The sequence below is a fragment of the Cucurbita pepo genome, chromosome 20 (assembly GCF_057944985.1).
Source record: "Cucurbita pepo subsp. pepo isolate OVF chromosome 20, ASM5794498v1, whole genome shotgun sequence".
In the NCBI taxonomy this organism is placed as follows: Eukaryota; Viridiplantae; Streptophyta; class Magnoliopsida; order Cucurbitales; family Cucurbitaceae; genus Cucurbita; species Cucurbita pepo.
The window spans coordinates 9,524,716-9,538,875 of NC_141817.1; the positions used below are offsets into that span (position 1 = coordinate 9,524,716).

The 14,160-nt window shown below is 37.0% G+C and overlaps 1 protein-coding gene across 1 annotated transcript; it reads left to right on the top strand.

Annotated features, from left to right (window-relative positions):
- The first annotated feature begins 5,342 nt into the window (after positions 1-5,342).
- LOC147786524 (protein NUCLEAR FUSION DEFECTIVE 4-like) lies at positions 5,343-7,064 on the top strand. The gene has a single exon (XM_087120488.1). The coding sequence runs from the start codon at positions 5,343-5,345 to the stop codon at positions 7,062-7,064; it is 1,722 nt and encodes a 573-aa protein (XP_086976614.1).
- Positions 7,065-14,160: the final 7,096 nt, after the last annotated feature.

A 14,160-nucleotide genomic window follows, 5' to 3' on the forward strand; every position in this document is an offset into this window, starting at 1 on the left:
TCTTCGGATGACTTCCCTTCATTTCTAGCTAATTTGAGATTTGGTTCCATAGAAGTAATTTTATCTCTTGAATTCTCTATACGAAACCGCTGCAATAAACATGCTGCATATCATTTTTTAGAGAGAAAATAACCATCACACTTCTTAGTTTCCAAACCGAGAAACCAATCAACTTCACCTAATCTTGTCATTTGAAAACGAACAGACAAGACATCTTTGAGACTACTGATTTCAACAATATCATCACCAGTAATAATCATGGCATCAACATAAAGTAAGGGTAGGGTGCATACAGTTGTTATTTTCTTAACATATAAGCTTGGATCAGCACATGAAGACTTAAAACAACAAAAATTAAGATACTGAGCAATCTTACCAAACCAAGCACGACGAGCTTGCTCGAGTCCGGACAATGTCTTCTTAAGTCTGCGCACATAATCAGGATATTCCTTAGCGGTAAATCCTTGCAGCTGCTCCATAAAAATATCACGATTCAACTCTCCATAAAGGAAAGCATTTTTCACATCAAGCTGCCATAACTTTCAGCCTTTACTAGTAGCTAAAGAGATGATTGTCCGTAATGATGTCATCCTTGTGACCGAACTAAAAGCCTCATCATAGTCTCGACCATATTGCTAAGAGAACCCACGAGCAACAAGACGAGCTTTGTGTCTATCAATTCTATCATGAGCTTTTTTCTTCAACTTGTAAACCCTCTTACAAGTAATTAAATCGGCATTATGAGACTTTGGTACAAGCTCACAGGTGTCATTTTTTTCAAGTGCTGAAATTTGTTCCATCATTACATTTTTCCATTCTGAAATCCCTTTAGCTTCACTATACAACTTCGGCTCATTTTTCCTTGTATCTCCCATAAAAAAATAAGATAGAACATAAAATTGATTAATACAAAACCAGACAAATGATCTGGTAACTTTTTCTGTCTTTAAGGATTTTTTCTTGTGCCAACCTCAATATTTGTAGTGGCTTCTGTATTGTTCTTAGCTTGAATGCCTGTCGCAATTGAAAATTTTCTTTCTCCCTAATGTAGAATCATTAGGAAAGTGTGCAACAATAGTTGTACTTTTGCTGCCATCTGCATCGTCTTTGTAACATGAAATTTCATCAAACACCACATCACGAGATACAATAACCTTCTTTCTATGTGTATCATAGCCAACAAAAATGTATTTCTTGTTCTTTGGGTCAAGTTTAGTTCGATTATGTTTTAGTACATGAACATAAAAAATAGACCAAAATTACTAAAATAACTCACATTGGGTTTACGATGATAAATTAGCTCGAATGGTGATGATTCTGTCTCTGGCCATGGAGGCAGCCAGTTACAACATGACAAGCTATTTGAAAAGTCGATGTCCATAACTCTCTTGGAAGACTCCTCACATGCAGCCAAGACAAGCAAACTGATGTAAGATGAGCAACTTGCGCTCAACCACCCCATTTTGTTGCGGGATTTCTGGACAAGTCAGTTGACCCTGAATCCCATGCTCCTTAGAGTATTCCATAAAATCATTTGAAAGAAATTTCCCACCATTATCAGTGCGCAAGCATTTGATTTTCAATTCAAATTCTTTTTCTACAGCATACTTAAACTTATTAGTGAAAGAATGAGTGATTGAATGGTTGATAAGAAGATTATGTTATGAAGAGCAAGAATGCTCTATATATATACAAACAATACAAAAAGATATTTAGAAAATCTACCTAAAAAGCTGTAGAAAATCTGGTAACAAACTAGTAAACGAATAACAAACTAAATCAAATCAAAACTAAATCTAACTCTTAACTACAAGGAGATTTAATCCGATACAACAATCTAAACAAATATGTGATCTTTTAACACTCCTCCTTGTTTAGATGCTGTGAACTCCAAACTTTTTCTTGAAGATCCATCTTACTCCAATTATCTTTCTGTTCAGTGGTCAATTAACCAACTCCCAAGTTTTGTCTTTCTCGATCATCAAAAGCTCCTCCTTTGACAGGTGCATCATCAACCAAAGCATCTTGTCGTTCATCTTTAGACTCTTCTTGTCGTTCATCTTCAGACTCTTCTAGTCGTTCATCTTCAGACTCTTCTAACATGCTACCAAAGATTAAATTGCTTGGTGCATTAGAAATCTGATTCACCTTCGTCAATTCTTCCCAATTCCATTGCGCATTTCCACTAAAATGAACATCTCTGCTCACAATAACACGACTACTGTGTGGTTGAAAAACTCTGTAAGTTTTGAATATAGTGCTATACCAAACAAAGATGCTAGCTTCTGCCTTTTTGTCAAGCTTGTCAAGCTTATCATGCTTGACTTGTGGAATGTAAGTACAACAAAGAAACCCAAAGGAACTTTAAAGAAGGTTTGTAACCATATCAAGCTTCAAATGGTGTCAGGTCCTTCACAAATTTTGTTGATATTCGATTTTGCAAGTACACAACAGTGTTTGCTGCTTCTCCCCAAAAACGATTTGGAAGATTCTTCTCATGAAGCATGCATCTCGTCATCTCCATTATGAATCTATTCCTCCTTTCACTAACGTCATTCTGTTGAGGAGTGTATGGTGCTGTCAGGTGATGTTCAATTCCAGCCTCTTCACAAAACCTATTAAAAGTTTCCGAAGTGTACTCCTTGCCATTATCTGATCTTACAGTTTGAATCAAGCATGCACTTTCATTCTCAACTCTGGCTTTGAATTTCCAAAATACACCCGCAACTTCTGACTTTTGCTTCATAAAGAAGATCCAACACATTCTTGTTAGATCATCAATAAAAGGAATGTAATAAAGATTACCATTTAATGATGGTGTTCGCTGAGGACCACAAAGATCAATATGAACCAGCTGTAGTTTTTTCGAGGCTCTCCATGCCCGTTTAGGAAAGGGTTGCCTATGTTGCTTCCCAAAATTAGAAGCATGGCAAAGAGGCATGTCATCAACAATGTCAGCGTGTCCTGCCAGTTTCTTTGACTGTATATGAAGCAAACCTCGATGATGGAAGTTCTCAAGTCTTTAGTGCCAAATCTCAGTGGCACTAACTTTGGATATAAAGGCCGTCGAATTTAGAGCAAAGCTTTTTCCATTCATTTTGACATGGAACAAGTCTTTGCCACAAGCATCTCTAATCAAGCACTGCTTATTCTCAAACAACACTTTATAGCCTTTATCAAGTAACCGACCAACGCTTAAGAGATTTTGATCAATTTTAGGCACAAATAAAATATCTCGAATAAATTTTGTACCTTCATAGCTTGTTATAGCTACTGTGCCTTTTCCCTTGACTTCCAAGTGTTCAACATTGCCAATCCTCACTCTCTTGACTTCAATGTCTCTTAATTCCTTAAAAAACTTCTTGTCATATGTCATGTGAGTTGTGCACCCACTGTCAATCAACCAACTCTCGCTTGATTCTTTGCCTAAGGAAGAAGTGACCATAAACAATTGATCTTCTTCTTCTTCTTCTTGATCAACTACATGTGCATCTACTTCTTTCACCTGATCTTTGGCTTTGTAGATCACAGCTTCATGTCCAAGTTGATTGCATTTGGAACAAAAGGCATCAGGTCTTCTCCAACACTAGGATTTTTCGAAACCTCCTCCTTTTGTCTTCTAATAATTGGCAAATGGATCTCCATTCGTCGATTGGTTTTTGAAAATTTTCTTGTTTTATACCTGTCGTCTTGATGCTTGACATGTAAGGCACCTTCAATCACCCCTTCTTGCCTCATAGGCCTCCTTTGCTCTTATGCCTGTAAAGCATTCAGGAGCTCTATAAGAGAAATCTTTGACAAGTCTTTGGTGTTCTCCAGAGTAGTAATGGTGGTTTCAAACTTCTCTAGAACAGTGACTAGCAGCTTTTCAACCATCCTGAAATCATTTAACACAGAACCAAGCAATCTCATCTTGTTGGCAATGCTGAGAAGTCTGTTAGAGTACTCTTTCACCGACTCCGACTCCTTCATCTTCCGCAACTCGAAATCCCTAATCAAATTCAAGACTTTCATTCCACGAATCCTCTCATCTCCTTCATATTCAACCTTGATATAATCCCAGATTTCGTTTGCTGTTTTGAGGGACATTATTTGCATGAAGATCATTTGAGATACAACGGCAAATAGGTAAGCTTTTGCCTTTGATTTTCTTGTTTTCTTTTCCTTCTGTACTTTGATTTGTGCTACAGTAAGATTTGCTGGAAGCGGAGGGACCTCATAATCCTCTTCTATTACTTCCTAAAGATCCAAAGCCTCTAGATAAGTCTCCATACGAACTGTCCACATTTGATAATTATCTCCATCGAAGACTGGTGGTGCAACAGCTGAAAAACTGGATTCTCCTTCCATTTTGATCTCACCGATCCCTTAAGAAAATAGCTCTGATAAGGAGATTTAATCAGATACAACAATCTAAACAAATATGTCATCTTTAACAAAACTGAATAAACTTTGAAAAAGCTTTAGTTTTGTGTTCTAAGAAGTATGCCCAACTGAAATGAGAGAAATCATCCACAAACACCATCACGTACTGAAGGCCGGTATAGCTTGCTGTTCACGTTGGATCCAAAAGATCAGAATGGATCAATTCCAATACTGTTGAAGCTCTACTCCTTGAGCTTGGGAAAGGAAGACGATGAAACTTGCCATATTGGCAGTCTGGGACAAATCGCATCATGCTGAATAGCTTTAAAAACAAGGACACCATCAAGAAGTTGTTTTGTGGATATTTTCTACAACAACTAAAAATCCACATGACTCAAATGAGCACGCCAAAGCGTTGAGCTTGCATTATGACCAGTTTTCTTGATAGATTCAACACTAGCTGATAAAACAGACAAGATTCTTTCTTTTTCCACAGAATATGATATCAGCAACAACATGAATTTGAATATCTTTAAGACAAAAAAAGAGCATAGCTTCCTAAATCTGTTATTTGTGATATAGAAGCTAAGATTTTTGTTCAAACCAGGAACATGATAATTCAACGTTGTCTAGAGTATCTGCTTGAATTTCTGTGTCATCACATTCAACTAAATTAATTACTAATTAAATGTGGGTTAAGAAAAATTGGTGCTTAGTTTTGATGAAATGCTTATTAAAGTAGAAGGGACTAAACTTGTAACCTACAAATGAATGAATGTCTTATTTTGGTGAGAGCATGTAGTTATGCTTTGGGTTATTTTAGGGTAAAAAAAGAAAATGGTTAGGCTGACAATAATGATGAAGATGAGGAAGTTTGAGTTTGGTTTGTTGTCCATTAAAATTTACCAAAGCGCACCAAACTATGGAACTGAATTGGTTTTAAAAGAGTGAGGCACTGAATTGCACCAAGAAAAGATATGGGCAACAAGGGAGGATCAGAAGCTTGGGCTTTCATCAAACAAGTGGTAGCAGGACGATGGTTTAGTGTATTCGCGGGACTGATAATGATGATCGGCAACGGCACCACTTACGTGTTTCCAACATATTCCAAAGTCATAAAAACCCAATTTGATTATAGCCAAACCCAAATTAACACATTGGGATTCGCCAAAGATCTCGGGTCGAACATCGGAATTATCGCGGGGCTTCTGGCGGAGGTGACTCCGACGTGGGTTCTCTTCATAATTGGGGCATTTCAAAACTTCACCGGCTTCTTCTTGATTTGGCTCTCCATAACTGCCCGGATCGCCAAGCCAAAATTCTGGCAAATGTTCATTCTGGTTTGCTTCGGTACTAATTCTTCAAATTGGGCCAACACTGCCATTATGGTGACGAGCGTGAGAAACTTCCCCGACCGACGAGGGATCATTTTGGGTCTTCTTAAAGGATATGTGGGTATTGGAGGTGCCATCATAAGCCAACTTTATTTAGCCATTTACGGCCACAATGATCCATCCAATCTGGTTCTTCTTTTCGCATGGCTCCCCTCTCTCCTAATCTTCATCCTTTTCCCCTCAATTCGACCAATCCGTATCCGTAAGCATCCCGATGAACTCAAAGTGTTTTACCAGTTACTTTACGTCTCAATTCTTTTGGCCATTTTCATCTTGTTTTTAACCATTGCACAAAAACAAGTGGTTTTCTCTCAAGCTGGGTACGTAGGTGGCGCATCCTTTGTGGTTTGCTTACTATGCGTACCCATTTTAATCGCATGTAGAGAAGAGTTGTTGCTCTACAAACTCAACAAGCAAACCGCTAGTCCTTCTGTCCCAGTCTCCATGCTTCACCAAAACCCTCCCACCCTCGCTACCTCTGCCAGTTCAGAAGTCCCCGAGGTTTCGCCCTCGTGTTGCCAAAACATATGGAACAAGCCTGAAAGAGGGGAGGATTTCACCATCTTGCAAGCCGTGTTCAGCAAAGATATGGCTCTTATTTGGTTAGCTACATTTTCTGGATGTGGGTCCTCTCTAGCCGCTATAGATAATCTAGGTCAAGTTGGGGAATCACTTGGCTACCCACAACGAGCCATAGGCATCCTTGTTTCGTGGGTTTCCATATTCAATTTCTTCGGCCGAGTTTTCTCTGGCTTCATCTCAGAAACCCTCATGACCAAATACAAGTTGCCTCGTCCTCTAACCTTTGCTTTTGCCTTTCTCATCACTTGCATTGGCCAGCTTTTCATCGCCTACCCTTTCCCAGGCTCCGTCTACTTAGCTGCCATAATTATTGGGTTTGGATTTGGAGCTCAAAATCCAATGCTATTTGCCGTAATATCTGAGATGTTTGGTCTTAAACGTTACTCGACGCTGTTCAATTGTGGGTTATTGGCAGCCCCATTTGGGTCTTACATACTGAACGTGGATGTTGTTGGGAAGTTGTACGATATGGAAGCTTTACGTGAACATAAGCAGATTGCGGGGAAGGGGTTAACTTGCACCGGAGCTCATTGCTTTGGTGGGTCTTTCACAATATTGGCTGCAACCACATTGTTTGGAGCTGTGGTTATGTTTGTGTTGGCTTACCGGACTCGAGAATTCTACAAAAGGGATGTGTATAAGAACTTTAACGAGGAGATATGGGTTCCCCAAACCGAAATGGAGTTCTATCGCTTAGATAACAAGAAGAACATTGAGGATTAAATTCAAACCATTAATCTTTCAAACCTCTCATGCTCACTCAATTTGAGGACACCCTAAGGGTCCTTTGAAAAAGATATTTGAGACGGAATATTCAAATGTTTGTATCTCTAAATTTTTTAAAATTTCATTTTAATATGATTATCCATTTCATTATTAAATGTTGACCAAATATTTGAATTTTTTTATATTATTCCAAAATATATATAAATATCTAAAACTTTTTAGAGAAACTTCTAAATAGTGAACTCATGCTCTAACAAGATCGATTAATCTTCTTAAATTAGTGATGATCTTTTAGAAGACCTTCTGATGGATAGAACCTGAAGTATTGGAAAAAGTGATTGTTCAATACATCATACAATGATTCTTCATTATCTAGCAGACACATTTTAAAAATCTTGAGGCAAAACTCAAAAGAAAAGCAAAATGAGGAGAATACTAGCTAGCAGTGGGTTTGGGCTGTTACATTTAAAGGGACAATTCTTTTAATAAAATCGAAGGGAAATAACTTTCGAAAAGCCAAGTTTTTCATAGTTATTTGAGCCAAGTTTTTCATAGTTAATTAAATGGTATGAACTTAATTTTTATAGGTTCTTTGTGAAAAACTACTTTGATGGAGGACAAAGTTAAAATGAGTTAACTGAACTTTTATGAGATGCTGAAGAATAGAACTTGATATGTGCTAGTATCATACGTTAAAATAGACATGGGTCTCCCAATAGAGCTCCTACTTTTTCGCCTACAAGCTCGAAGAGAAGTCATACGAGTACTTCGTAGTTGGTAGACACAAGGGTCGTTCCCTCTTAAAACTTGACACGACAATATGGATCTGTTCAACAACCAATCTTTTGTAGATAAAAATTCGGTATTGATCAAGTTTATTCCACGATGACCCTGGCAAATCATTCAATATTGAAACTAAAACGAGGTAGCACCTCATAATTATAAGATACACAGGATCACGACATAGACATAAATAAAGTGACTAACTAATTTATCTTAAGGATCCTGTACTCAACCCTAAGGATCAGATGTGCTCTAAGGAATTTTGTGGTCAAATGTCACCTCTATTGAATGGATATGGCAACATAGAGGGTGAATAAGGTTCTAAAAAAAAAGTATTTAAATATGCTTAATTTTCCGAATTATTTAGATCAATTAAAAATCACAATTAATAATTAACACATCAAGTAATAATAGTTCTATTCAAAACCATAAATAATTATGAAAGATTTAGAATAAGGAATAAATCACAATATTAATTTCACACTTCAATAGTGTTAGAAGAGAATATAACACTGTAGCTTTACCGTGGTTCAATCAAACTCGACTTACTCCACTCAATAAGTACCTATTGAGAATTTTGAAAATAATCTTTCTGGACTCTTTCCACACATCAGAGTAAAACTGCTACAAATCTTTCTTGACTCGTTCCACACATCAGAGTAAAACTGCTACAAACTCTTTTTACGAGTTTAAAAGCAAACTCAATTCTTTCTACGACTCAAGATCAAACCGTTATAGATGTTGAAATTTTGAAGAATACAACACAGCTGAGTTGAAGAGTAGATTTACAATTTGAATATTCAAAACAATATCTTCAAAACAACCCTCTCTAAAGAATAAGATTAAAAAATAAAAAGTGAAAGTTTGGAGAGATCAAGGAACTTTAGAAAAGTATAGAATTCAAGAAACATAAAAATTATGCATAAATTAGGGAGATTAGGAGTAGCAAAAAATCACGGTATAAATGGTATATTTCATGAAATTATATTGGTTTGAAATTATATTGTTGTGAACATATCTAAAAAGATATATGGTGCAGGAGGGAATTGACGCTTGAGCAAACGTTGAAAAGATCCAGAGCTATCAGAGAACTAAATAGGGATATCCCCTCATTACATTATTTGTTGCTTATGATTCAAATCTTTGTATCAAGCATCAGAACATGAACCAAATAGGGATGTCCCTTCATGTCCTTTGAAAGAGATATTTTCTAAGAGGGAAGATTCAAATTTTTGTATCCCTAATTTTTTTAAAATTTCATTTTAATATGATTATTCATGTCATTATTAACATAAGACTTTATTATAAGACTTTTTTGTCGACAGAACTATAAAAAAAAATATGGCCTTTCTGCTAATTGTAATGACCATATTTTCTTTTGAAATAGAGCTGCTACTACATGCATCACATGACTGTTAACTCACGACAACATATTAAGACATTTAACATACATAATGTCATGACCCGGTTTTTGAGGTTTCAAAAAACAAAATCGTGACTAAAAAGATGAAATAAAAAACAAATGAAATTAAAAAGAAGATAAAATAGGAGATGAAAATTTGATAAAATTTAAAACAAGAAAAAGGAGTGAATGACACCAAAATTAAATACAAAATTAAAATAAAATAAAATACAATTATGAAGAAAAATACAAAACTCTAAAAAAACGACAAGGGACTAACGCTCCAGAATGACACCCCACTGTGACAGTGCAGCTCTCGAACACCTCTCCGTATCGACGGGTACTGAAAAAAAAGGGGAGAAAGGGGTGAGTACAAAAATATACTCAGTAAGCAACCTACTTGTAGTCTCTTTTCGCATCCTTATCTACGTATCCACGGTCTTTCTCAGGTTTCTTAGGAGAGTGATCTAAGCTACAACTCTCTTTTCTGTATCTTAGGAGGCTTGCCCATCATATGCAGTGAAATGGTCAGTGTCCTGAGGTGAGGCGACCTCATAAGTAAATCTGAGGGGATCGTATGGCTGGATCTGAATACGTCTCTCTCTGAACATCATCCGAAGAGGTTAGCTGACAACCCTCTCATGGGACCATACATCCACTAAACTCGGGGTGCGACCCCCTGTGTGCCGGTCAGCTACTAAGTCATCCTACGTGGCTCCACGTCCCCCGCTCAGGGACGGGTTTCTACGGCCCAAGAGTCCTGTTCAGAAGACCCCTTAGCTATCACCACTAAGTCTGGGCACCTGTCACACTTCCCTATCTGGATCTGCCAAGCTCACCGATCTTCGTACCAGAGCTCTGTCTCGACGGTACGGTATAGGAGTAGAGAGGGAAGTGGAGATTCTGATGATACTACCCACACTGCTCAACTCTAGCGGGCTACCTACACTTACCGTGGTGTTCTACTATCCTTTCTAGGGTGGAACTTGGTGGCTTAGACTTGGATTCATGCATCTCTAGGATTCTCGTGCCTACTCTCACAAACCTATCGGGTTTGGAATTCTAGGCTCTGGATCTGCCAGTAATCATTTTGCGGGTCTATATGCACGGTGTTCTAGAGGTCTCCCAATCTAGGATCTCGTCTAGCATACTTAGTCACAAGCACCCTAATCTACGCTCATAATTCCTTCCTATTCAATAAGAAAGATAACACAAGCAATCATCATGCTTCCAGAGCACAAAGTTCACAAATTCTCATCTTCCTTTAACCATGAATTAAACACATACATATATAGCGGAAGTTTAAAGCATAAGTACAACACTCAGACGATTCTCATAATGCTTCACATATTACATCCAAACTCGTAATAATCACATTACTAAAATTCAGTCATGGAAAGCTGCCACCTAAGGTAAATTCACTAGCATGCATGCATTCCAAGCAATCCCTACGAGTATTGCTTCCTAAAAATCCGGTGACTTACATGATTGACGCATGCCCTTCATTTAGCGTTTCTACACAAATAGCATTTCTAAAAATACTGATTTTCTCCAATAAGGTCCTAATTCACATAAAAACATGGTTAGGATTAGAATCGGGATAAAAATCGGACAAATAGAAATCGAACGGGCCTAAAAGGAGCTTACACGCACCTTCCGCGCACCCCGAGTGCCAAGGAGGATTCCAATCGCAGGTCTCACACGCGAGTCACGGACTGGGTTTCGGATGGCAGTTAAGGTTGGACAGTGGGTCGACTGCTTCGCTGGGTTGGGATCGTTACTCGAGTTAGTGGGTTGGGTCAGACCGTCACAGAAAGGACAAAGCTGCATTGCTCCACATGGCATACGAATCGTGACTCCACCCAAAACTTGACTCTGTCCCTCTCTGGTCTCAACACGTTTCTCCTATCGCCCTCCCCCCCCCCCCCCCCTCCCTCTAATCAAATTTTTTGTTAGATTTTTTCCCATTTTCTCTTTTTTCATATCTTTTGATACAGAATCCAAATCTGATATAGTTTCGTTGGTAAAGTTATAGACCGTGATTTAAACTGGGTCTGGATATTTTTTTTCTTAAACTTTACTTCAACATAGACCAAAATAAGAGAGTTAAAAATAGGTCGTTCGCCTCCTTATAGTTCTTGGAAAGAGACCTCGAAATATCGATATCAGTCACATTTCCCGGGCAAGTTTCTTCACTGATCTTGTAGAGCAATCCTCCTATATGAACATATTCATGAGTCGCAAATGGTGGTCTTGGATCTGAAGAATACCAATAACTCACCTCACGGACCTTCTCGGTTTGTTGACGGAAGAAATAGGACTCCGACCTCTTGAACCTCACTATAACTTCAAGAAAGAGGTCCATGAAACTACATCAAGGTTGAGGGCGAATTCCGGCGGTGGTCCGGTGAGTACTCTGGCCACTCTTTCTTTCTTCTCTTCTACTTCTCTCAACTTTCCAACTTTTCTTTCTTTTGCCGGTATTGTGTTAAGACCAATCAAGACCCATAATGGGCCGAAGGACAAAATGACCCATAAGTTGTTATATTAGGAATTGTTGGGATATGATGGCTTATGGGCCGAAGGACAAAATGACCCATAAGTTGTTATATTAGGAATTGTTGGGATATGATAGCTTATGAGCATGATTATTTTAAATAGCTAGAGTGCATAATTAGAATGCTAAACTCAGCATATTGATTTGCATGTTAGAAGAATACGTGTCAGAAGACTACATTCTTCCACGATGAGAACTAAATGTTTTAAGCTATATAAGAAGATTTTTGCTATGCTAGAAACTTTGATTTTAGTTAAAACACTAATAATAGGATTTCAAAATTTAAATCCTTGCACAAACTTGAATAAGAAAATTATGATAAGATTAGAGCACTAGAACTAGAGTTATGTCACAATTATCATGTTAGGAAATTTTCAGTGAATCAAAGACCAATGGATCATGAGTTATGCTTAAAGAATTGAACGTTAGTGCTCCTAGATTATGATTAACCCCATGAATTAGTCCAGAAAATCCTTAAAACAAGAATGTAAGTTATAAACCGTTAAAGATGTCCTTAAGTACCTAGTTTATAATTATAGCATTTAGGAGAACGTTGATAGCTTATCATGCCTATTAGCAGTGGTGAATGATATCACTAGAGCCGAGATCACTTCATATTCCCTCTAGGAAATTATTAATGCTCTTAGGGACATAAATAGACCTAAAAATACCTTGTCGAGTGGTAGCTTCATGATTAGTGCTATTGAGTTTGACTCATTTGGTCATATAGTAGTGCATTGAGGTTGTTTCGTGTTAATGCTCTTATCATATGTGAAAATGGTTAAGAGTCTCTAAATAGGCTCAGTAGTTTATCTACACACGAGGGCTTTCCACCATTTTAGTAGGACGTTAAGGTCTGTGGAGGGTTACCAGCACCTTTGCATGAATGATGTTCAAGATTCATGATACCATATCGTCTTTCATGTTATTATGTTTGATGAGGTTGCTCCTATTGAAACCGATAATTTACTTCCTAGACAATGTAAGCTAGTTAAGAAAGATGTTCACACAAAAGCTCAATTAGGCCATTCAGGAGATCCTGCGGCACCAGGTTACGTGAATTTCCTCGAAACGACATTTTGGTTTATGGCATGCAGGAAAACTACCTTAGGTACTTTAGGAACTCCAAAAGCTTAGATAGTTGTACTAGGTCCGAACTTCTTAGACTCGAGATCAAAACCAATGGTAACTAATTAAGTCATGGATGCAATTAAGAACCTATAAGTAGATTACTTATTGAGTTTATTTATACTTACAAGATATTACCTTTTTCTTTTTTAAGGTGATAATTGATTTATTGATCCACCTCGAAAAATTTTGGGAGTTATGTGGCCACCGAGGTGGATTTTTGGTACTTAGTATTTTGTTTTCCATGCTAGTTTTTTAATTAAATCTAAAATGGTACATAAATGGTAAATGTATTGGTTTATATTTTTTTTAAAAATATTTTATTGTTTTTAAAGTTTGCAAAAAATTTCATCTTACTTTTCGATATCTATTTGTCAGTCCTCTTGCAATTTTTAATTTAAAGTTCAAGAAATTTTTAATTTAAAGTTCAAGAAAAGAGTAAGGTTAGAACATAGATCTAAGTCATGCATAAGATTTTTATGTTTTGAATGTATACTTTGTTTTTGTTTTTGGTATGTTTGTTAATGATTTCTACCTGTCTTTTTTATAAACTTTTGTTGAATTATATCAAAATCTATTTGATCAACTATTGTTTTTTAAATTATAGAAATTATGGAGTCAATTTTCATTCCAAATCTAGAGTGGCTGTATCTTATATCTCAAAAAGAGAGTCATGGTAAATATGTTGACATATCAAATGTAAAGTATGTCAATTGTAAGAAATAAAAAGACGGTTGATATTAGATATATCAACCACTTATGTTTCAAAAACATTAAATTTCAAACTCCCTTCTCCCATATCCACAATTTGTTTCACCATGCAATTGTCTTTGATAATATATTTATAAATGGTCACGTATTCAAGCAAACTTTACAAAAGAATGAAGCATCTACCACACAAAATCAAAAGGTTAAAAGCAAAGTAGAATGTCCTAAAGTTTGATGTTTTTGTTGGGCAGTTTCTCTTATTTATTTCGATCATCAGTTTTCTTTTTGTGTTCATTGTTCTTAGCATCAAAAGAATATAATTCTACGTTCGACTGCGTAACCTCTATGTCATCTCTGTATTTCTTATATACATCACCTTCGTAGAAGTCTCGAGTTCTATAAGCTAGCACAAACGAAGCCATCGCTCCAAACAAAGTCACTGTAGCCAAAATCATGAACAATTCACTAAAGCAATGATTTCCCGCACAAGTTAGGCCCTTCCCATTCTTCACATT